The 26,164-nt window shown below is 46.9% G+C and overlaps 1 protein-coding gene across 2 annotated transcripts in view; it reads right to left on the bottom strand.

Annotated features, from left to right (window-relative positions):
- The window catches only part of GJD4 (gap junction protein delta 4), a 50,191-nt gene extending 25,346 nt beyond the window's left edge, over window positions 1–24,845 (bottom strand). Inside the window, exons 1-2 of one of the 2 annotated variants that reach the window (XM_085631889.1) lie at window positions 24,767–24,845; window positions 24,455–24,588 (exon numbers count right to left, since the gene is read on the bottom strand). In XM_085631889.1, coding sequence (XP_085488015.1) covers window positions 24,455–24,518 — 64 coding nt within the window. In that variant the 5' untranslated portion in view covers window positions 24,519–24,588; window positions 24,767–24,845. The other variant, XM_085631888.1, reaches the window with a different exon arrangement.
- Window positions 24,846–26,164: the final 1,319 nt, after the last annotated feature.

Below are 26,164 nucleotides of genomic sequence, written 5' to 3'. Positions count from 1 at the left end.
CCTTTTCCTGTCGGTGCTCCCTCCTTCTAATTACACCTCAAAACTATTTTGTCTTCTCATAATTGTCTTTTTAGCTTATAAAGCCATTCACAGTCTCACCTGCTGTCTCTGTTCCTTATTAAAGGTTTAATATTCCATTTTACCCCGAATCCTCAGTCGACTGGTTATTACATAGTCTCCCCTTCATCTGTGCTACTGATGTTTTTGCCCCTTTGTTTTACTCAACACCTTTAGTTCTATGATATTTGGTCTTTCATTGTTAATTGTACGTATTATCTTTACTGTAATCATTGTAAAGTGTGTTTTGAACTCGGTTTTTTATAGGCCCTTTGGTAAAGGCTTTAGATGAAGTCTCTAAATAAATATAAATACATATATGAATTGCCCGAGTTGAATGCCCCATTTCTGTATCTTGTGCTTACTCGATTTGATATTCCTAAGCAATTTATTTGCTGGCTTCACATCTTAGATCCCTCCCCCCTTGCATAGTATCCATCAGCGGCCATTCATTTAGCATCCTTTACTATTTCTCATGGCACCAGTCAAGCTTGTCCCTATGACTCCTTCTTCCCTGCCTATGCACGGAGCCTTTCTATTGTGGTGTTGCCTTCAAACAAAGGCAGTGTGATCAGCTGTTTGTGCTAATGTCAAAACAAGAAATCATGGCATTTGCAGATGCTTTAATTCACACTTCAGATCCAGCAGCACCTCTCCCAGCAGTTGAAGCTCTGACTCAATGTTCAGTGGTTATTAAGGCTACATATTGAATTCAGAGAAGACCCAAATACTGTCAAATGGCTATGCTGAATTTCAAGATCACTGTGTTGTTAAGGAACATTGATACCTGGGGATTTTTTAAATAATTCATTTTCATAGCAGTTCCGTGAACTATGAAATATTTTGGCAGGAATGTATCTGCATTCTAGGGCGGACAAACTCTCAAAGAATGCAACTCCAACCAATCATGGAGCTGCTTTCATGCTGTGAACGCAGCTCCAGGATTGGTTGGAGCAGGCTCACCCAGCACTCATCTTGAGGCAGCAATCCTCATGCTGTTACACAGCCTTTGGATTGATGGGTCTATAGTGCTCATGTCTGACTGGCCATCACAAGACTGCCGGCCAATCCATCATGCGCACTGTAGACTAATGCTGTTATCCTGTATTTGCAGGATTCAGCCCAACCCTCGCGCTGTACAGTGGGAAATAAATAAAATGGCATTGACATGCCATTTTATTTATTTGTGTTTGCCTGCTTGGCTCGTAGCAGGCGGGGCAACGCTCCTCCGCTCCTGAGGAGGAGCCGCCCCTGAGCGTAGCCACAGACCATTTCAAGGTCAATCTGGAAAACTGCAGATCAGCTGCTTTTCTGGTTCATTAGGAAGAAGCCAGCTCAGTGCTGAGAGGCAGCAGGGTGTTGGTTAGCTCTTCCTCTGCTGTATAGTCTGGTACCAGCACTTGTGTCTTGCACGTGTCTTGTGTTTCACCCTTCTTTTCATTCCATTAAATTTATTCAGCGAAACCCACCAGATTGCTGGTCATGGTGGTGAGGACTTGATTTAGCTAATCCATACCAGTAAACAGAAAGTTAGAAGTGATGTGGAGAGAATGTTATCAATTCAAAGACTTTATTGCGGTCAGTAGACCATAAAAGTGCAGAATAAGCAGCATATTAATAAAAAAGACATTCTCAAAGAAATATGCTTAAAAAAAACAAAGACCCAATAGTTACAGCTCCAAATTACTGTGGTTGCCCACTCCCCAATAAAATAACACAATTCATTACAGCTCATGGATAAACCCATATAAAAATTGAACACAAAACGTGACACCGCAAATACGATAGGAGTTGAAGTATCATACTTTAAAAATCTAAATGCCTCCATGCAGTGTCTAGTGCCCAAGTTTCTGCATAGTTGTATCAACCAGCGGCGCCTAAAGTTTTTATAGCCAGGGCAAAAAAAGAAGACATGTAGCTTTGATTCCTCTGCATGGTCACAGGCAGCACAGCCTAGGGCAGGTGCGCCTACCCATTTGTTCGTGAAGGCATGCCTAAATTGGACATAGAGTTTTCTCGACAGCACAAGTTGTAACTTGTCTAGGGCAGGTTCTAATCTATATTGGTCTTTGACCCTCATGAACGAGGTTGTCAGGGAACCTGCCACCGAACACCCCTGTAATCTGGCTAGCCTGTCCTGCCTATATCCCTGCGCCAGTTACTTCGGAGAGAATAAGACACAGGCTTCCTCAGGAGTATGCCACAGGCTTGCTCTGCCTAAGTTCTGGAAGGTATCCCTTATATAAGCCAACCATGGTATTTTCCCAACACCGTTCAGAGTCAGCACCTCCTTTAGCTCATCCCTGTAAACACCTAATTCCGGGGTTGCCACAGTCTGCGCCAGTGGAGTAATGGTCTAAGGGCAATATCCTCAGTAATAGGTGTTATCCCTAAATCTAAGCGGAGTGGTATAAGCAGGGTGCTAGATGGAAGACCAAAGATCTGTCTGATAAATACATTCTCGATCATGATGATATTTCTTAGGGAATAATGCCCCCATAGTTTGGCCCCATACATAGCAGAGCCCCTAGTTTGCATTTTATAAATCTCCCCTATTGGGCCGATGGACTTGGTTGAAGACTTCCTAAATAACTTCAGTAACCCACCTATGCACTGCGCCAGTTTCAGACTGGTTTTGTTGATCTGCGCCCCCCAGACCATTTTTTCAGTCAGGGTGTCCCCAAGGTAGTCGCAAACAGAAACCCTCTCCATAGGAGTAACATGCAGGCTAGGATTAGAGCGGGTGGTACTGATCGGGTTGAAAACCATATATTTGGTTTTCAAGCAATTGATCTCAAGTCCCCTGCTGTCGTAAAAGGCCTTGAAGTTGTCGAGGATCCTCTGTATGCCCATTGGTGTTTTTGAGAGCAACAGAGTATCATCGGCAAACATCATTGCCGGTATTTTTCTGCCAGCTATCTTGGGTGCATCATTATCCTTTTCTGCATTTAACATGTCCACAAGTGCACTGATAAACAAAAAAGGGTGGGTGCAAGCACGCACCCTTGCCTTACTGCACGCACCCTTGCTTTTCCCCTCTGTCAATTGGGATGGGTGAGGTTAATTCCCCACGCGTGCCAAATCTAATTTGGGAGTAATTGCCTTCATGCAAGCACCTTATCATGTGGCAGACATACGGAGGCACCCACAAAGCGCTTAAAACGGCCCACAGCTTTTCTCTTGATACCAGATCAAACGCAGATTTCAAATCTACGAAGATGAAATAGAGACTGCCACTCTCTATTGTCACAGTTTTCCAGTACAAGAGTTCCATTCAATTTATTCAGCGAAACCCACCGGATTTCTGGTCATGGTGGTGAGTACTTTATTTAGCTAATCTATACCAGTAAACAGAAAGGTAGAAGGGATGTGGAGAGAATGTTATAATATATTTGTACAAGACTTACTGATTAATGTTTTACAACCTAATTTGTACACCAATACAAAACCATTAATCTGATGAAACCGCATAAATACTAAAAATGCTCCTGTTTCTCTCTTATCTCTTTTGTGTGTCTCCTTCCATTTTCCATTTTCCATTTTGCCTTCACGGAGCATTGAATGTGCCTTTCCTTTAATTGAAATTAATCCATTTATCTTGGAGTCTTCGGGGGAGATGATGGGTTTACATAATGTTCTACGATAATTATATTTGAACTATTTGACATTCTCTGACAATAGGGAACCTTGGGAGCCATTCACATTTTAGGTCTGCCTTAACAGCGCAGATGTCTGCAGGACCCTTTCTTGCCAGTGTACAGAGCTTGCATTGGTCAGCTCTCTTCATCCAATGGCTCTTTCGATCAGCACGCTTGAGCCACTGGTTTGATTATATATCTTGGCTCAACCCACTGGCTTATACACTTCTCACCCAGTGCTATTGGCCGCTTGATGTATCATCTGCCATCTAGGAAGTAGTTTCACACCAATACATGAAGAACTAAATTATATCTGAAATTACAGTCAGTGATCACACATTACCTCTGTCTCATAAATTTATTTTCAACAGAAAGCAACACTTTTAGGTTAGTTATTCAGTGCAGAAGTGTTTTTGTCTCAAATGCAAGTATCAATCAATCAGGGGTTGGTAAAGCGCGCTACTCACCCGTGAGGGTCTCAAGGCGCTGTGGGAGGGAAAGGTAGGGCTGCTCCGGTCAGTCAAAAAGCCAGGTCTTGAGAGCCCATCTGAAGGTGTGCAGGGTTGGCGAGCGTCTTATTTCTACTGGGAGAGTGTTCCAAGCTGTGGCTGCGGTGTATGAGAAAGCTCTCCCTCCAGCTCTGCTCTGGTGGATGCGTGGGACCTCTGCTAGCGCGAGGTCGGCTGAATGGAGGTTCCGCTTGGGAGCGTGGAAGCTCATTCAGTTGTTGAGGTATTTGGGTCCGATGTTGTTGAGGGATTTGTAGGCGTGTGTGAGTAGTTTGCAGGGGGGAACAACCTTTACAACGCAACTGTTACAACGCACTACACTTACAACGCATTTTTTACAACGCATAATCCATTACAACGCACTACACTTACAACGCATGACACTACAACGCATTTTTAAAAACTACCTTTACAACGCATTCCATTACAACGCCTACCATTACAACGCATAATATTACACTACACTATCCAACACTTACCCTACTGTTGCGCCCCCTGGAGTTAGAATAGTAATTTTTACCCCTATACTATCCAACACTTACCCTACTGTTGCACCCCCTGGAGTTAGAATAGAAATTTTTACCCCTATACTATCCAACACTTACCCTACTGTTGCACCCCCTGGAGTTAGAATAGTAATTTTTACCCCTATACTATCCAACACTTACCCTACTGTTGCACCCCCTGGAGTTAGAATAGTAATTTTTACCCCTATACTATCCAACACTTACCCTACTGTTGCACCCCCTGGAGTTAGAATAGTAATTTTTACCCCTATACTATCCAACACTTACCCTACTGTTGCACCCCCTGGAGTTAGAATAGTAATTTTTACCCCTATACTATCCAACACTTACCCTACTGTTGCACCCCCTGGAGTTAGAATAGCAATTTTTACCCCTATACTATCCAACACTTACCCTACTGTTGCACCCCCTGGAGTTAGAATAGCAATTTTTACCCCTATACTATCCAACACTTACCCTACTGTTGCACCCCCTGGAGTTAGAATAGCAATTTTTACCCCTATACTATCCAACACTTACCCTACTGTTGCACCCCCTGGAGTTAGAATAGTAATTTTTACCCCTATACTATCCAACACTTACCCTACTGTTGCACCCCCTGGAGTTAGAATAGCAATTTTTACCCCTATACTATCCAACACTTACCCTACTGTTGCACCCCCTGGAGTTAGAATAGTAATTTTTACCCCTATACTATCTAATACTTACCTTAAATGCAATGTAATAGTATGCGTTGTCATGGTATGCGTTGTAAAGGTAGTTTTTAAAAATGCGTTGTAGTGTCATGCGTTGTAAGTGTAGTGCGTTGTAATGGATTATGCGTTGTAAAAAATGCGTTGTAAGTGCATGCGTTGTAAAAGTGTGCGTTGTAACGTCATACATCCGTTTGCAGGTGACCCTCTTCTCGACGGGGAGCCAGTGGAGTTCTCACAGGTGTGGAGTCATGTGTTTGTGGCGCGGTGTCCCTAGGATGAGCCTGGCAGCCGCGTTTTGGATGGTTTGGAGTTTGCATAGTAGGGATTTGTTGATTCCGGCGTAGAGGGCGTTGCCGTAGTCGAGCATGGTGGTGATGAGTGCGTGGGTGACGGTGTTTCTGCAGTCCGGGGGGATCCACTTGAAGGTCTTGCGTAGGATCCGGAGGCAGTTGAAACTAGTGGAGGAGATAGCGTTGATTTGGTGGTTCATGGAGAGGGAGGAGTCGAGGATTATGCCGAGATTCCGAGCGTGGTCCGTCGGGGTGGGTGGGGGTCCCAGGGCGGGAGGCCACCAGGAGTCGCTCCAGGCGGAGGGGCGGGGTCCAAAGATGAGAACCTCTGTCTTTTCGGAGTTGAGTTTGAGGCAGCTGTCCTTCATCCAGGTGGCCACGTTTTTCATTCCTTCCTGGAAGCTGAGTCTAGTGTCTTCTGGGTTGCTGGTGAGGGAGAGGATGAGCTGGGTGTCGTCAGCGTAGGACACGATGCTGAGCCTGTGCTGCCTGACTATTGCGGCGATGGGGGCCATGTAGATGTTGAAGAGACTCGGGCTCAGAGAAGATCCTTGGGGAACTCCGCAGATGATGTCGGTGGGTTTGGAGAGGAAGGGGGGAGCCTGACCCTCTGTGTTCTATCGGAGAAGAAGGATCAGATCCAGTTGAGGGCGTGTCCCTGAATTCCCGCGTTGTGGAGCCTGGTGGTTAGCGTGCGGTGTGAGATGGTGTCAAAAAGCTGCGGAGAGGTCCAGGAGAATGAGGGCTGCGGTGTGGCCCTGGTCGAGCAACATACGGTGGCGGCGATCAGGGCTGTCTCGGTGCTGTGGTTGCTGCGGAAACCGGATTGGGAGGGGTCAAGGATGTAGTTATCTTCGATGAAGGTTGTCAGCTGGGCGTTCACGAGCCTTTCTGGGACTTTGGAAGCGAAGGGGAGGTGGGAGATGGGTCGGTAGTTCTTGAGGTCAGTTTGGTCGGCTGATGGTTTTTTGAGGAGGGGCTTCACTTCCGCACGTTTCCAGTCCGTGGGGCAGGAGCCAGAGGCCAGGTAGGAGTTGATGGTGCGGGCTAGCTCGGGAGCGATGGCCGTGGAGGCTCTGTGGAAGATGTGAGAGGGGCAGGGGTCCGTGGGGGCTCATGAGTGAGTTTTCTTCATGGTGGTGGCAATATGTTCGATGGATGCAGGGTTCCAGGTGGTGATGGTTGGTTTGGAGGTGGTAGTGGTCGTAGGGGTGAAGGCATTCATTGGCTCGTTGAAGTTGTTGTAAAGGGTCATGGTCTTCTGGTGGAAGAAGATGCTGAGCTTGTTGCAGAGATCTTGGGATGGTATGACCTTAAGATAGACAAGTTAGCTGATTTTTTTCCGGTTTCCATACACCCAAAATGTAGAGTGATGAGGCGTTTCGGATTTGCTGAGGCAGTGCTGTTTTTTCACCATCTGTCCAGGCAACTTTTGCAAATTTAGCACATACCTCAATTTATAGATAGGATTGACTGAACACAGGAGGTTAGTTTCTATGTGTTCCTGTGCAGAACTAGTTAGCAGCCCTATTAGAAAACAATTTAGTTAACACTGATGATATTGTGTGAAAAAATAGCATTTAATTCCCCTTAGTGTCTGATTCTTGTGTTTTCTATGCTGGTGAGAGCTATCAATCAAGTCATTGTGTGCCCCTTAGTTGGTGCAAAATTGTAGGACTACTTCTATGTTTGTGAAATGTCACAGTTTTTGTTTTTCAAAATCTGGTCACCCTACCCAAATGACTGTCCTTAAATCTCTCAAGATCCCAGCTCGTGTTCCAAACCATTATCCTTGTTGCTGTGGCGATCATGACTTCTACTATGTCATTCCCTCCTTTTCAATACTTCACTGTGGCTCACAGCAATCTTGCATTCTGCTCATCCCACCTTAAGCCTCATGCTCCTGTGACATGCTTGCAGAGCTATTCATTTCTTTTCAATGCTGAGAACCAGGCAGCCCATCGGATGCACCTATTAAGCTGCTAATTTGGTATGAAAAGTGTCCCAGCAGCCATTCTGCGTAGCAACATTTATCAAAACGTTATACAGTACCAACGCATAACCCTCTGAGGTTTTGACTATGTAGTGACTCACTACTACCACCATTACTATTACTTATACTGTCATTGCCACCACCCTTACTACCACCGCCATTACCATCACCACAACGATTACCATACTATCACTGTTGCCATAACCATTCCCCACTATCACCACTACTACCACCACTACCATTACCATCATGATGACCATTATCATCACCGTAACCAAAATTATCATTGCAACCACCGCTATCATATCAGTTTTGTTTTCCTTTTAACTTTTTCCAATTCATCAAATCAACCCAAGCATGTTAAATATTAAGAAAAATACCTATTTGAAATAATCCAATATTTCATGGTTTTGAAACGCTAGAAAGGATTTACTTTGGGCTCAATCTGTTCATCAGCAGTAGAGTTGTAGTTGTTTTGTCCTTTTCTAATATACTCTGTTTGTCTTCCACATTGGGAATTTTATGTATTTTCAGCTGCGCTACTGTTTTAATAAACAGGAGGCTGATTTTGGGCCTGTAAACACCCACAAATTAACCAGATTTTAAAGGCAGTCTTATCAAAAGTTATAGGCAGCCATGTTCTTTGTAGGTACACTTTACCTGTGTTCCGCGTTTTGCCCTTAGATGTAGGTTAGTATTAGGTATGATTTGAAAATGGTAAAAGCCAGAAAAAGTGTATATCAGTTTCTATATATTTAAAAAAAAATGTATGGAGTACTGCGGTGCTGCCTTTATAACACTGCTGTACCAAAATAAATATATATATAAATAAAAATATGTTAAAAACTTTTTAAATACAATGTAGTATAGGTAGGTAACAGAAATAAAGCCTACTACTTACCTAAATCCAAGACCCTCACACAGAACGCAGCAAAACACAAACAAAATGTGCTAAAAAAGACATGGCTGACTTTTATGTTTGGTAAACACATCCATTAGCCAATCACATACAGCCTTATCATGTGCATGTATCACAGTATACCATGAACTTACTGCAGTATTAGAAATGGGTTCTCTAGTTGCAGAAGGATAAACCTTGTCCAAGTAGGGGCCACTACTCTAGTCAGGGTAAGCTAGATACACACTAAAAGATAACCTGCGCTCACCCTCTGGTAGCTTGGCACAGAGCAGTCAGGCTTATCTAAAGAGACAATGCGTAAAGTATTTGTGCAACACACACACAGTAACGCAATAAAAACACCACAACAATTCTCTACACAGGTTTAGAAAAATAGACATTAATTTTATAAATAAATCAAGACCAAAAAGACAAATATCCAATGAGCAGAGTAGAGTTAAAGAATTTTAAAGTTTAAAATCAGTTCCAGCGATTAGAAGCAATAAGCCACAATTGTTTTTTTTTGTCGTGTTGGAATGGAGCAAAGATTATAATTTGGGCCGACCACGATGAATTGCAGGTCGGCTGCAGGACCCAAGCAGGCTAAGTACATTATCCTGGTTGCAACAGCGAGATGCGGGACGCGATGCATAAATTGATGCGTTGATGTTGATCTTTCAGTGGTGGAAATGCATCAGTTCCGTAGCAGGAGCGCCGAGATGTGTTGGTTACGAAGAACAACTGGGGCCTACCAGAGGTAGTGGGTCATTATGCCTGCGGAAACTGTAGTGTGTGCCACGTTACCGCTACCTCAAAACGCTAAATCTCGAACCTGGAAAGGTGTGGATAGTAAAAAAACACGCACAAACTGCAACTCAACTAATGTGATATATATGATCACATGCCCCTGCCAGCCTCGCTATGTGGGAATAACCAATACAAAAATCAAAATGCGGATTTGAGAGCATCGCAGCAACGTCAGATGCACATGTAATGCAACGAGGATGACAGATCACTTCCTAAACGAAGGTCACACACCGAACGACATGTGGTGGGTGGGCATTGAACACCTGGAAGAAGGCCAGGACAACTTGCAGAACCTCTAGTCCTCTATAACTTCATACCTTGTAAAATATATTAGTCGTTTACTAACATGTGCCTATGAGCCACTCTGGCCGGTTATTCAGGATATAGTTTTTCATGATCACCCATCACGTTAAATGACTATATAAGTGATTTTTTTATGCCACAATATGGTGTGTGTCTACCACCTCCAAAGTATCTCTGTAAGCTTAAAAGCATGGGCCTATATCACTGATGTTTAAACTATTCATCAATCAATGATTTGACCCCTCTGTGACGGGGAGGTGTTAAACAGGCCGAAAGTGACATTTTATCAAGATATAGCAAACTGATATGCTCTTAACAGAACAAGTCATTTTTTGCCCCATCTGTTCCGTTACATGTTTTTTTAAGGGTTAAGTTTCCATGAGGCGTGTATAGCATTTTGAAAAGGCTTGGCGACTCACTTCAACCCGTATCAGATGTGTGACGAAGGAACACACACACATTTGGATAAGCGTAGCAGCGAGATGCCAGCATGGCTACTTAGACCTTGCCGGCATTGGGATCAGTAACATTCGGATCCTGAGAAGGTCAGTAAAAGATTCTATGATGGGTGGCCTGCCTTGATTAAGTAAGTTTTCGGGAGGGAGGAGGCCGCACTCATAAGATTAGCCTGACTTTTCCCGTTGACAAAGATTTCATGAGCCAGTCAAAGAGTTATTGGACATTTTCGGGGGCACTAAATGACAGCAACGTATTTTCTCCACAGCGTGTGACTACAGGCACCGCCCCCTCTCAAGAACCATGTCACCCTAATTTGGTGCGATTGAAGTAGGTGATTCATTTGCTAGACACTTTTGTGTCTCTTTATTTTCACACCAAGCCTTGTTTCGAGAGGCACTTGTGTTTGTATCGCACATTTTCTTCCTCAATATTAGCACCATGTAATCTTGTCACAATTTGTAGATATTAAAGGCACAGTTACCTAAATGTGGAAGTAAAAATGTGTTTATTGGCCACATGTCTGCATACATGTGGGGGGAGAACCATGCTCAAGCAGGATGATCACACTTGTATGAATGTAACAATAAACATTCCTTTCGCTAATAAAAGAATAATCATGTGACATGGTATGTATCATGTGTTAGGATTGAATTGCTTGTTCACCACAAGCATGGTGAAATTATGGAAAAACCGATGTTCACACATGATGAGCACATTGCATGGCACGCATGCGCAGTGCTGGCTCTGCACAGATTCAATCAATGATATGAGCTACCATTATTGTATGCATAATGTCTTTCTCATTATATTCACTCTAGAATCAATAAAAAGATTGGTGAAAATCGTTAGTTACCAATGACTCCACACTATATATGCATGCCTTAGTGTGTATGCGTCTATCGACTAGGGTTTCCCTGGCAGTTTGGTACTTAGGAAAGCCACTGTGACTCATACGGCATTCATAACTGGCTGAAACATGTCTACCTAACACTAGGATGTGAGAGACCATTATTTTCTCACTTCACATCCATTATCACTGTTTTTAAACCTACCCAATGGATCCACGATTAAAATTTCCCATGTGACGTATTGCCTTGAAGTAATTTTAACTAATTCACAAATTCACTACGTCACACAAAAAACCCAGCTCCACTGTAATCAGGTGTCATAGCACACCTGAGATGCATTAGGCATCTTGGGTGGGAACCCAATAATGAAGTATGCCTCCAACTAGGTTGGTGGCGAGGGTTTTTTTTTTTTTAAACCAATGGTTTGTCTGATACATGAGTGAAAGACATTTGTGACAGCACATTAGGATAGTAGCAAGCTCATTCTCAGTTGTTTGTTATATTCTTTCAAAACAAACCAAACTTAAAATCAACAAATATTAGAAATTCTTAAGTTACAGTTATACCCTAACTTTATCGTTTACGCACCACCTTTAACTGAATATAACTCTATTTATTTTTTAGCTACAAACAGAATTTAAAGTACAGAAATGTTTAAATTTCTAAATGTATACTTTTACTTACTTTACACGACAACTCTTAATTATTATATCTCACGCACCTCCATACACAGTGTATTCAACTCGGTAGACACACTCCATTAACTATAACTTGCCACTCTACCATGCACTGTATTCTCACAACAGATTTGATTTGCATTGTCATAACTATGCTTGTAATTGGGGGCGTGGCCGAGCCGAGCTGCAAGATGGCCGCCGTGTAACGGGGCTCTGCCGGCCGAAAAACCAATCCGTTAGCCCATCCTGCCTCTGCCTGACTTTCCGTGCAGGGAAGCTACGGCGGGAGGTGCCCTGACGCCGAGGATCCCGGCGGTGCTCCTGCGACAGAAATCGGCTGCGGAAATCCGGAGCTACGGGCCCTCGTGACTCCGGCTGCTGGGGCGTGCCGCGCTGGGCGGCGACGTCTGCCACGCGGGGCCCTGGTCGGGGGCCGCTGACCGTTTGGCGAGCGGGGACCGGCGTGGACGCCTGCAGAGTGCTGGATGCCCGGTGACTGTAACCAGAGGTGTAGCGGCGGGCCCCTGCTGGGCTGTGTGCGGCCTTCACGGCGGCTCCGGAGCGCGCTGTGTGCTGGCCTGACGATCTGGCTGCCTGGGCCTTGCCGACGGGGGCCGCGGCCGGGCGCTGCTGACTGAGCCGGTAATCCTGCTGGCTTGGGGCGGCGGAAAACGGCCGCTGCGAGGCCCGATCCGTACCTGCGATGTGACGACCCCAGCTTCCTGGCCTATGCTGATCCGTGCCCAGGCCTCTGACTGTCATACGGCACTGCGAGTTGGTGGCACGTGGAGCGTGAGCAGCCGGGTGCCCTTCTGGGTGGCTGCCTGACCGCGGTGAGTCCCCGATTGGTGAATGGCTGCTGCTGACCCGCTGCCTGGGTGAGCCGAAAGCTGGCTGGGCCTGGCCTGCCTGGAGAGGTCCCCGGAGACGCGTGAGGGCCGCTTGGAAGGACGACTGCCGGGCCTTTGCGGTCTGGCGCTGGTTGGGGCCCGAGGCCTGCTGAGTGCCGACTGCCCCTTTTCCTCGGTGCCGGTGTGTGAAGGCCCGGGAGGCGACATGGGAAAATCCGACACCAAGCAGCGGAAGCTCCACTTTGAGAAGCAGGCTTCCCGCGGCTCTGTGGCGGTTCCGCCATCGCCAAATGTGGTCCCTGAAACGCAGCTAGACCCAACACCGGAGGACGATGTCAGAAGTATGTTCCGCGACCTTAAAGGTTGCCTCAAGGAAATCGATGGCAAGCTCGACTCCATGGCCCAGCGGCTTGATGGCATATCTCATAAAGTCGACCAGCACGAGGAGCAGATCGCTGCGGCGGAGGCGCGGATTACCGACTGCGAGGAGAGCCTAGGAGACACCCAGGAGAGGCTACTTCGCATGGACAAGGTCCTAGAGGTGATCAGAGGGCGCAATGAGGATTTGGAAGCCCGCTCCCGAAGAAACAATGTTCGTATTATTGGCATTGCAGAATCCACGAATATTGGTAACATGGAACAATTTATTGAAGGAATGTTCCGCGAACTGTTTGGGGCGGACCTGTCGGCCATGTTCTTGGTCGAGCGGGCGCACCGCACACTGGGGCCGCGGCCCGTGCCTGGGGCTCCGCCGCGGCCGATCCTGGCACGAGTTCTGAACTACCGTGACAGGGATACCATCCTGAGGTTGGCGCGTGAAAAAGGTGAGCTCCGATTCCAAAATATGGCCATCTCCTTATTTCCGGATTTTACGCAAGCGGTACAGGCTGCAAGGCGAGAATTTATACCGGCTAAAAAAATATTTCAGAAGGTGGGGACTAAATATGCCATGTTATACCCGGCCAAGCTGCGGATACACCACAAAGGGAAGCCAATGATCTTTACGGCTGCAGCGGATGCGCTCAAATTTGCGAGGCAGGCGGAGCGCTCGCAACGTGGGCGAGGAGATGAGCAAGGCACTCCTCCGCTAGGCCAGTTGAGCGACACTGAATGACGCAGCGCGCTATCCCTCTGAGATGTGCAGAGATGCTGGACACCGTGACTGTAAGGTACACGGCCTGTAGCCGCGGATGGGGGTCCATGGGGCCCTTGGGGGCCGTGGGATTTGTCCCGGACCTGTGCGTACTGGTTCGACTTGACGCGGCCCGCGCCGCTGAGACCCTACGGAGCGCTGCGGGGGGAGGAATGTTGGGCCGCCTTACGCTGTGGCTAATTGTACTGTACTGTATTTACATAAGGCAGCACTGTTCGGCCACCCTGTCGCTTTTCGACGGGGGTGTGTGCCGGTGACCCCACGCCCTGTGGGATGATTCCCGAGACATTGTTACATGACAGTTCTTGTTGGGTGGGGAGGTGGGGGGGGACTGTATCTCAACCTGTTTGGGGGGTTGGAGTGGGTGGTGAAGGGTTCTGGTTATTGTTGGTTGTTGCTATCTCACTGCTGTTTCTTAATGCACCACGAAATGGCGACGCACCCTTGCAGCAGGCTGACTGTATAATATTGCTGATCCCGGGGACTGGGTGGCGGGGGGATCCCCGATGGCCCCTGGTCCGTGGGACGTTGATATCCTTGCCACCGTATGGGACACACACATATAAGCCTCCCTGACCGAGTTGCGCTGCCTTACATGGAATATCCGCGGTCTTAACGACCACCGCAAGATACGCCTGACGCATGCTTATCTGACACGACACCACATTGACATGTTTCCTGCAGGAAACTCATTTGCCTCGAAGCGCCGGGGACAAGCTGCGAGGTGCTAGATGGGGCGAGATACACACCTCCGGCTGCTCCAGCTATTCCCTGGGAGTGGCCATTCTTATCCGTAAAGGCCTTCCTTGGCAAACGTTTAAGGTAAATGCTGACACAGAGGGGCGCTACATCATACTGAGCGGGAAACTATTTCACTTGCCGCTGACGTTAGTTAATACATATGGCCCCAACTCGGATGACCCTGGGTTTTTCCGTCACGTCTGGCACTTGGCACAATCACTGGGTGGAGGGGATTGCGTGTGGGGAGGAGATTTCAATGCCGTGCTGTCGCTGGACCTGGATAGGGAGGGGGCTGCTCGCACACATCACCCACAAGCTGCAAGCCTTATACGCGGCCTAATGGCTGATTATAATCTACTGGACTCGTGGAGGGTATTGCATCCCGCGGTTAGGGAAGGCACATGCTTCACCCCGCACAAAGGAGCCTGGTCCCGCCTGGACTTCTGGCTCTTGACCCCGCAGGCCCATGCATGGGTGTCTGCAGTTACTCATACGGCGCGTACCCTCTCAGACCACTCCCCTGTTGAGCTGACTCTGAAAGTCCCCAAGCCATACATCACGCCCTTCACGTGGCGCCTGCCGCCACAGGCCCTGTCGGACCCGGTGTTTCGAGAGGATATCCACCAACACATACTTGACTACTTTGAGCACAATGAGGGTTCCGTGACGTCGTTGGGCACCCTGTGGGACGCGTTTAAGGTGGTGATAAGGGGCCACTGCATTGCGGGACAGGCCAAAGTCCTAAAGACCATAAGGGATGCGCTCGGTAAATTAGAAGACCGTCTGCACTCATTGGAGGTGCAGTACTGCTCGGACCCCTCGGCTGCCACGTTGGCGGCCACTCGCGCCACGCTCACTGAATATCAAGCGGAGGCCGACAGGGAGCTCAAATTCCTGACTAAACATGCGATGGCCCGCCGATATGGGGAGGGGGACCGCCCGGCAGGACGCTCGCCCTCCTGCTGCGCTCACAGCGGCCCTCTACATTTGTCTCCGCAGTGATGACTGGGGGAGGTGATACCGTATATACCCCCCCGGAAATACTAGATACCTTCCAGACTTTTTACAGGGATTTGTACAGGTCTCGGGCAGCCCACCCTCAGGCGGAGCTGTCTGAATATTTTGATACTATACAGCTTATATGGTTTAATGCACACCAGAAAGGTTATTTCGATCGACCATTTGAGGCAGACGATGTGCGGGAGGCCATTGGGTCATTAGCAGCCGGTAAGGCGCCGGGGCCGGACGGCCTCCCGGCGCAGTTCTACAAGGAATATGTGGATCTCCTGGCCCCCCGCCTGTTGGCGGTGTATGCGGAGGCGGTTGAGACGGGTATACTCCCAGACTCCATGAGGGAGGCTGTCATCATCACCCTCCTGAAACCAGATAAGGATGTCCAGCAGTGCGACTCCTATAGGCCATTATCATTAATCAACACTGACGCTAAGATCTTTGCGAAAATGCTTGCAACTCGCCTACAGCCGGTGTTACCCCTGATGATCCGCCCGGATCAGTCGGGCTTTATACCGGGCCGATCGACGTCCCATAACCTCCGCACTCTCTTCGGTGTACTGCACTATTTGGCCCCACATGTTAAGGCTGCGGCTGTGCTACTGGACGCCACCAAAGCGTTTGACTCCCTGGAATGGGGGTTCCTGTTTCCTCTGCTGCAGCGCATGGGGGTAAGTGAGGCCTTTATCGGATACATAAGACTGCTTTATACCGACATTACTGCCAGGTTAAGGGTCAATGGGTTGATCTCTGAGCCGTTTGCCATTCGGAGAGGCACGAGACAGGGTTGCCCCCTGTCGCCTCTGCTTTTTGCCATCGCCACAGAACCTTTGGCTGCCCGCATTAGACAACATCATGCGGCCAGGGGCATTGGCTTCTCATCAAGGGCGCTGACCATATCGCTATATGCTGATGATGTTACGCTATATGTTTCTGATCCTCAGGTCAACCTTTCCCCTTTGACACGAGAACTGCTGGACTATGGACGGTTGTCGGGTGTCAATATCAACTGGGAGAAATCAGTCATTCTGCCCCTGACCACCGGGACTCCCCGCTTTACCCCGGACTGCCCGCTGAAATGGGCGACTGGGCCGGTGCGATACCTGGGGATTTGGGTGAGCACAGATATGCAGCAGATATGGACAGAAAATTATGGGCGTGTGACGGGTTGGGTGGAGGAGAGGGTTGGTCGCTGGAAGCATTTGCCCCTTTCGCTGGCTGGCAGGATTGCTGTGGCTAAAATGGTGATCCTGCCTAAACTCCTCTACTTATTCGTGAATATCCCGCTGCCCCTGACTGCACATTTTCTGCGACGACTGCGATCATTGATGGTGGAGCTGGCCTGGGGGGGTAAGCAGCCGAGGGTGTCCTGGGAGACCCTCACTCTCCCACAGAGACAGGGTGGCCTGGCTGCGCCGGACTTCTCCTTATATGCCTACTGTGCACAGGCACAGTTCCTGCACTACTGGGCGCACCCCACACCGTTTCAACCGCACGTGGCGATCGAGGCCGACAGGGCGGCACCGCTGCCGCTGACTGTTGCCCTTTACGTGCCGCACGTCCGGAGGTGCACGGAAATCGACCCGGTGCACGCGCTCAGGTGGGCCTGGAATGGTTTGAGAAGTAGGGCCGGATTAGATATGATTTATACCCGCTCTGTGCCCCTGCGCGGGAACACGATGTGGCCGCCGCTGCGGGCTATGCGAACCGGGGAGCGGGCCGCGGAGCTAGGCCTCCACACTGGAGGCGATCTATTTCCGGGTGACACCTTCCTCACGCTGGAGCAGATGTGTGGATCGGAGGCACCGACGCTACTGGACACGCTTCTTTATTACCAGCTCCGCCACTCAAGCCGGAGGCTGTTCCCCACTTTCCCGGCGCCACCGCCGGATCTGCTTGCTCTGGAGAACGTGTTGTCTGTGGATTCTGGCCGCAATCTGGTCTCCAGATTGTATGTGCGAATGCAGGCTAACCACCCCGTGATGCTTCCGGCGGCGCGTGGCCTGTGGGCGGCGGAATTGGGAGTGGAAATTTCTGATATACACTGGGATCTGTGCTGTAGGCTACTTGAGCTTCTGTCCCCCAACTACAGGCTGCACCTGATCCACTTCAAGTACATACACATGACTTACCGCACACCAAGCCGGTTGCACCGCATGGGTCTAAGGGATACCGATGAATGCTGGCGCTGTCATGCATCGGGGGCCACCTTTATACATATGGCGTGGGGCTGTACTGCAATAGCGTTGTTCTGGACAAGGGTAATGGAGATAATATGCACTATCACGGGCCTACTGATCCCATGCACACCCCAGGTTGCATTGCTGGGGATTCTGCACATGATTGAGCCCAAACACCGTAAACTGCCAGCAATGCTATTATTATTGGCCAAGAGACAAGTTGCTATGCATTGGGGGGCTGGCACGTCACCTAGCATTAAGGTCTGGGTTAAAAGCGTTGTTTATTGCCAGACCCAGTTGGCCCTGTACTGGGAGCTTATGCCGATGCGATCCAGGCCTAGGGATATATGGGGGCCCTTCATACACTGGCTGGAGCAAACTCCGCTACAAATGCTGTAGCACGCTGTTATCCCCTCGGGAGGGAGGGGAACGTTAATACTTGCTGCTGCTCGTGGGGCGGGTTGGTGGCTGTCGGGGTGGGAGACACGGATGGGCAGATGTGGCGGATTGACGGTTGGTTAAAGCGGAGATTGCCATGTAATACTGACTTGATGTCCTTTACATTCCGTACTTTGTGCCTTGTTGGGGGGGAGGCGTGTCGTCATTGCCTGGAATATGTACGCAGCAGTGTGAAGCAATGTTTTAAGTTTGTTATTGAAAATGTCAATAAAAAGAATTTTTAAAAAAAACTATGCTTGTAATTGCTTTTATTTTAGATCGTATAAGTGAGATGATATAAAACGGTATAAGCAGTGTATGGAGAAGGTGCAAGCTATAGTTAATTGTGTGGCTATCGATTTGAATACACTGTATAGATGTGAGCGAGTTATAATAATTTGAAGGATAAATTTGTGAATAACATATTAGTGATAAAATTATTTATTGCTTTCAATTTTAATAAACATTTAATAAAGATAATTAAAACGTTTAAGTAAACTTTAAACCTTTTAATAACAAATAACAATGCATTTAAATTAATTAAACATATACCTTTTAACAATTTACTAAATATTAATTTAAAAAAGGAATGTTTGTGACTGTGGTGATTTTTTAAATCGCTTTTTAGAAAATATTTGTAAATTATATTCATATATTTAATTAAAATATTACTTAAAATACATTTAATTTGATAACTCTATGTGCTAGTAGTCCTAGGTTAATAAATACTTTGTGCAGCTTCCTGCTTTCTCTCTTGTCCTCTGCTAAGCCAACTAGGGTTTCCCAAGCAAAGGGTCTCCATTTAAGCAACCTGTGTATTAGGATTCACATTTGGCTAGCCTGCCCAATCTGTGATACTGGGAGTTCCAATTGGACCCTGGTTCCCCTGTTTAACCTGAGACCACATGGTATCCAAGCTGGTGCGTCCAGATAAAGGATGACAGATTAAGGACATTGCCTTTTCGGCCTGGAAAGCGCCTAGGGTCAGAACCTGTGGCCCTCATTTATGGGATTTTGGCATAGGGCAGAGCAGCAAGGCAACGTGCTGTGCTGCCCTACACCAAAGTGAAAGGGCAGGAATACAACCTATTTATGCAATACATTGCATTCCTCTCCTTTCTCCCTATGCTGGTGCAAAATTCAGTAGCTTAGAGCCAACGTAGACACTTTTGCTCCATGGTGCAAGGGTGGCTCTGTTGCATGCAGGATTGTGTTTGTGCAAGAAGAGACACCTTCCTGCACAAAAACAATCCTAAGAGGTGTTTTCCTCTTTCCTCTCCTCATCACGCCTCACCTCAGGAGGCATATGAATTTGGCACTTCCCCAGGTTTACATGATTTAGTAAATCTGGGGCAACATCAAAATCCATGGGTGTTGCATGGGAAAAGCCACAACAACGCTCATGGAATGCCTCCCGGTTGGGGAGTAAGACGCAGAGATTTGTGCTGCATTACCTTACTCAAGATTTATGAAGCCACACAAAGCCATGCAGGGTGGGTTTTCAAGGCTTCATAAATAGGATTGAGAGCCCTACATCACACATGTACCACTTTACGTGGTGCAAAAGCGATGCAGGGCTCTCATAAATAAACCCCTATGTGTCCATCTTCATCCCACACATGCAGTCTGCTTGGGAATATTTGTTCCTTTGTACTTCCCAAAGCAGCCTGCTGCAGGATAGCTGCTCCTGGGCACAGCCCATAGTTGCCTGCTGGTGGATATTTGTTCCTAGATACAGCCCATTACAGCTGGCAGACAGTTGCTCTTGTGCAAAACACTCAGGTCACTTAAGACCAAAATATTTCAGTGCATCAGGCTCACAGTCAACCCAGGTTACAGACACCTTGAACAGCATTAATGAAACTCTGACGACTCTGAGTAAACTAATAAATCTGAAGGGTCCAACTCTCTTAATTAAAACAAGATAGCAAAAATGTTCTTCTATTGCTCATGGCATGGCACCACACTTGAACCAGTCACTGAACATGAAAAATGTACATAACCGATTAAGTGTGCCAGAGTCTGTCCATATCCCTTCTGTCCTATAATTCTTCCAGTACTCTTACTCATTACTTGACACCACAAGGGAACTATTCCCAAGTATGCTGCACAGCAGTGTCTATACTTGAACACTCAAGCTACCACTACATTCAGTGTGGGTAAGGATTATTTTGCACCACATAACCAGAATACACTGGAGGGCTAAGATGGATAACCAAAGTTGCAGCACTGCGTTGCATCAAATGATGAGAGGAAAACAGTACCATATCTTATTAAAATATGACTGTTTTTCTCTCTTCCTGCGCTGGCCCACTTTAGGCTGCCGTGTGCCAACACACACTCCCTTGCACCACAGTGAAAGGGTGAATGCATTGTAACATGCATAGGTTTTGTACTGTGCTTTAATGCTTTTCCTGCTTTATGTGTGTGCTCTACATTGCAGCACAAATGCAAAGTTGAAACAAGCATTGGCATAGCCAATAGGTCTCACCTTTGGGACCTTATAAGTGTTTAGCCAGTTGCATAAATAAATACTTATAAGGTCCCAAAAGCGAGACCTATTGGCTATGCCAAGTGGCCGTGCGGCCGCAAAAGTGGAAGTAATCGCGGTGAAGCGCTGCGCGCGCGCCCGCACACATGCACTGTAGCTCTAGGCTGGCCTGGTAGCACTTTTTGGAGCCCTCTCAATGAGTCTCGCCACACCAGCGCATGCGCTGGGTCAAGCGAGACCTAAAAATGTGAAGAGTAGGAGAACTTGCTCTAATGTTATGTCCGCTTCGAGGAGGCGTATTTGTTTGCCAGAAACCCCAGTCTACAAATGTTAGTTAATAGGCATTTGCATCACAGCCCATGGATGGTTGCATGGGAACACTTATGTGCAACCCATGGACGCCCCCTTGACTCAATGTTGTACAATACACTACCTTGCGTTGCTTTAGGCAAATTTGCAATTCAAATCTTGATTTGTATTGAAAAGTAAATACCATCACAACACTTTGCACTGAGTGTGTGTCACTTTTGTGGTGCAAACTCAGATCAAAGTGTTAGTAAATCTGGGCCTAAATACATAACACAAGGTTTCCGGCGGGTTCTTAAATGTATTTTGTGCTGTAGAAGAGCAATACTGTAGTGAATATCAAAATATGTAATTGTTTCGCCAGGTTATCGTGAGAACTATTCCAGTAACCTATCCTTTCAACACATGTGGTTGGAATACTGTACTTTGAAACTTAACTCGTGATGCGATTTTTAAATATATTTCTCGGGCCTTAAGATAATACCCTCAGGCTCTGTGAGAAAGTGCTGGCTCACTCCTTCTCCCGGTGACGGTTTCGATGAAACAGCGTTGCTGCTGCATCACCAAGCTCCTTAAAGCTATTAGGGCCGTGCATGCAACAGCCTCCAGGATATCATTTCCATCCAAACCATGGTGCAAGGGTACCTACGTTGCGCTAGGCTGCTGAAACCGCAACAGCGCCAACAGAATGGACAGGAATGCACCATATTGCATAAATACGAAGCATTTATTTTCTGCCCTTTATTTTTTTTTTTTTTTTTGTTGCATCTTTTATATAGCACGAACTCGACCCGAAGGTATTGGAGCGCTGTACATGAGCACCTTATTTACATTACACATTCAGGCACGGGAGATTAAGTGATTTGCCCAGAATCACAGGATGTGGACGCGACCTCGAGGCTCGAACCCTGGTTTCCTGCACCAAAGTCGGCAGCGACTTTGGCGTAGGGCAGAACCGCAAAGTGCCTTGCTGCGTTGCTCTACACCAAAATCCCATAAATGAGGGCCACAGTTTCTGGTCCAAGGCGCTTTCTAGGCCAAAAAGGCAACATCCTGTTTATTTTTTGCACCACGTGCTTCTCAGTCCTTCGGACAACTGGAGCTGGTTTCTAGTTGACAGTGAAGACCCCCCCAGAGAACAGGTCGCTGGGATCACTGGCGCTCACACACTGGGTCCGTGCTGCAGACAAGCATACCAGAGGGTGACAAGGGCATGACCTGCTTCCATCAACTGATTTCAATCAGATATAAACAATACTCAAAGAGGGTGTTTGTGAACTCGTTGGTGATTTAAAATCCTGATGTATGATGAGAATTAAAGGCCTTTTGTGTCATTCATTTATTTGTAAAGCGCTGGCTTGTACGAAATTGCGACTTCACAGCACTGATATTAGCACATGCAGGAGTACTTGATAATAACTTGTCTTGCAATAAAAAAAAGCTTCCCAAGAGTATTTCTGGAAAACATTTGCGAATTTCCATCTTGCGGTACTGGAAAGGAATTTTCGCGTGGGTAATTTTACACGAGACAGGCTGAATTGCACATTCACAAATATCTTGCACGTGTGTGATCGCATGTAAACTTGTTTTCTGCATTTGGAAAATCCGTTTCCTCCATTGAAACCCCCCCCCCTCCTAAAACATTGCAAAAAATGGGGATATTTTCTGGGCGGCGAAAAAACGTTTCTGAACACCCACAAAAATTGTATTTGTGGGTGAGCCATAACATTCTTGACCTGGGATTCACACTCCCCGCTCCTGAGAGAACATTTGCTCATAAGTAAAGGTACGGCTGGGTTCATCTTTTTCAAAATGTTTGATTCCAACAGAAAACATTAGACACAGCATTAATCACATATTCAGCACAGTGCACCTATGCCATATAGTTGTATGTCGGAACCCCCGCATGCATTTACAATGCAGACACTGCCCTGACTGCGACGTTACCACACGTTACTTTACCGCGTAAGTCATTACAGCGACTTGTCTTGGGGGGCGCTGGACTTTGGAATAGTGTACATTACTATTCCAACTCCAGCCCACGCAACAGTTGGGAAGGTGTTAAACTTAAAAATCCAACACCAGTCCAACAACACGCCCCGTAAAGCAAGTCGTTGTAATGACTTGCGGATTAAAGGAACACATGGAAACGTCGCAGTCGGGGTAGTGACTGCGTTGTAAAGGTAGCTCGTTGTCGTGACTGTGGGGTAAAGGATGTTTCTCATACCATATAGTTGCATGCTCCCAACAGCACTAACCGCAGAGCAGACCTAATAGTCCATGAGGACATGGTGGACAGAACAATCCTCGTTCACCAAACAGTAGCGACTAACCATAGAGTGAGATATCACTCTACAGACGATCATCCACACCACTTGGAAACTACACCCAGAAACTCCAAAAGAATGTTTTAGTAAAATCACTGCCAAGAACATGTATAACCATAATAGCACACACAGTTTTTAACAAAACACACTGGGCATAGCACTGCACATACACCTAACACTGGTCATAGGTACTATATAATTGGCCTTCACCAAGTTGCAACCGCACACCACCTCCAACACATCTATGTACCACGCCACACAACACATAAAGCACTACATCCAAATACCCAGCCAACGCCACACAGTAGGCCTGTAAAATGGAGACTGTGCATCTCCAACAGGACATAATAGTTGAAAATTCCTTGCCCACACAGGTAGCATGGCAATGTGTGTAGCAATATAACAAGATGGCATATACGCGAATTGGTAAAGACCTCCTGCCACATCATGCATCATCCACTACCAGCATCACAAATACCTAGGTCACGCACATGCAAATAGCAGTTGAACGACGCCTGCATTACACTCCTGAAGAAGGGCACTTGTGAATGGAAGGTACACTGACATGCCCAAAGTGCTCTGTGACTTGGGACCCAAAGACATTGTGAGCTGCTTTTGATCCCAGTCAGGCTTCAATAGAGTAGGCTCAGGTGTGCTATGGGTGGTGTCCTGCACTGCAGTTTCTGCAGACTCACTGATGGGAAACCGTGTCTTGGTTTTAACTTCCTAGCGCTCAGAGCCCGATGCAAGACAAATCACTATTAAGAAATAGTGTTTAGCATTGGGTTGCTTCATTATCAGTGTGTATTCCAATGCCAAGCAACTAGGATATGAGACACCAACAACTCCCATAATCTGCTCTTTCATCTGACTACTCGTCCCTTAATAATAAAAGTGTCAACCTCAATAAAATGTGAAAGGTATCCTTTCTTGTATTATAGCAATCGCAAAAAAAAAATTAGGAAAAAAATTAAGTGTTTGAAAAAAGTTAAGAACCACACATCCTTGAAATAAGCATGAACATCGAAAAATACAAAACCCTCTCCCGAAGATGTATTTCCTTGTTACAATTTAAACATTTATGGTGACAACACCATCAAATATTATTATGATTTGCTCCAATGTACTTGCCTACTCAGGTAAAGATGAATTGTAGTGGCCACAGATGACTACAAAAGCTAGGCGCTACATACGGGAGAATAATTTGCCAAATGTAATATACATATATTTTAATGGAATGCAAATGTAAACTTACCCACAATGGTCACGTTGTAGTTGAGAGTGACAACTAAAAACCCCAGCCAGTTCCAGTGCTGCATGGCACAAGGCGGAGAAACTCGCTGTGCACAAACTTGGCGACGAAAGTGACAAATTCAACCCAAACGTGATCTAGTTAATACAAATAAAAAGATTAACTTGGTAGCCAGATGGAAAAAAACACATTGCCCTATTAATAGGGTTGTTCTCCCGCGCGCAGCCAGGCTGGCATCTCCTGTGCTTGCCCTGTGCCCAGGGTGTGCCAATTGTTTCTCTGCCATCGCTCTTATTCCATCTGAAGCAGACGTACCTCGGTGGCTTTACTCCTCAGCCTAATGGGGCAGCGTGAAAGCTGTGCGGAGCCATCCAGCCTTTGTGAAGCTATTCCTGCGCTTCAAGGACATTCCAGCCCCCCGCATTGCTGGAATAGTTCGGCGGAGGGACACAGGGCCAGCGACCACTTCAGAAGCATGTGGCTTCTCAGGGGTCGACCGCAAATACACAGGGGCAATAAACTGGTCCTCTTTAGGCGCGTTTGTAGCTTTAGTGCAGCCAGGCTGGATCATCTTTGCTTTATCCAGATGCCTGGGGTGTGATCTGCTGCACTAAACCGGTGCAGCAGGTAGCCTTTGAGTATGCGCGGCATCCCTCGGGCTGTCTGGGTCTGTCTGTGCAAATGAGACTTGGGGCCATGTTTATCAATGTATTGCATGGCATTGCCCTTGCGTCACGCAGGGTGTCACAGATGCAACACAATACTAAAGTCAGATATACCAAGCAGCGCAAGGCCACCTTGCGTGGTCCTACATTGGTTGGCATATCTAGAGTAACAAAAGGCAAGACTAGTAAACCTGGGAATGCATTAAAATCCTATGCCTTGTCAGGGGAGGCGCAGTCATGAGAAATATCTTTATTTTTCCTCGCCGTTTCCTTTTTCTAAGCACACTTTTTGCAGCAAACTTAGAAAGAGAAAAAGGCCTCAGAGGACTGTTTTTGTGCAAGAGTGTCCCCCGTCCTGCACAAAAACAATCCTGCCTGCAACGCATTCACCCTTGTGCCATGGCGCAAGGATGTCTGCGTTGGCGCTAGGCAGCATACTGTGCAACAGCACAGGCAGAGGGCAGGAATGTGCCATATATTGGTAAATGTGGTGCAACTCTGCCCTTTCACGCAGCGCAGCAACTTGCCTTTCTGCGTTGCGGGAAATAATGATAAATCTGGCGCTTGGATCCTGTGAAAAGCATGTGTTGGTTTGATTATTTTACTGTAGAGATTTTCTTAGGAGGATTTTTTGCCAAACCAGAAATGGAGCAAAAAGTATTTTAAATTGAAAAGTTAGACTATGTTGGGCCTGGGAATGAGGTATTTGAATACCAGGTATTTTAAATATCTCCTGTTACAGGTGCTCTAATAAGTTTTGAACCCTGCACAAACTCCTCTTTAGTCAGGGGTCAGAATTACGAGTTTAGCGGAATTATTCGCACTCGGTTTTTAACAAGTGCTATAATGTCCATATCTACTGAAAAAAAGTTGCTATTTGTCAAATGTATTCAGGAGTGGGAACGCCGGTTCTTGACCTCATATAATTATCTACAAGAACCTACTCAGGTCTCCAGGATCTTTTTACTTGCAGAATAGCGTAGAGGGAAGAAGCACAATTATCAGGTCGTATCTACCACAATTGGACATTCTCAGAAATGAAGACTCA

Source organism: Triturus cristatus, chromosome 10, assembly GCF_964204655.1.
Source record: "Triturus cristatus chromosome 10, aTriCri1.1, whole genome shotgun sequence".
Lineage (NCBI taxonomy): Eukaryota > Metazoa > Chordata > Amphibia > Caudata > Salamandridae > Triturus > Triturus cristatus.
Note: the sequence above shows the minus strand (reverse complement) of the source record. Positions and strands in the feature narration are given on the sequence as shown.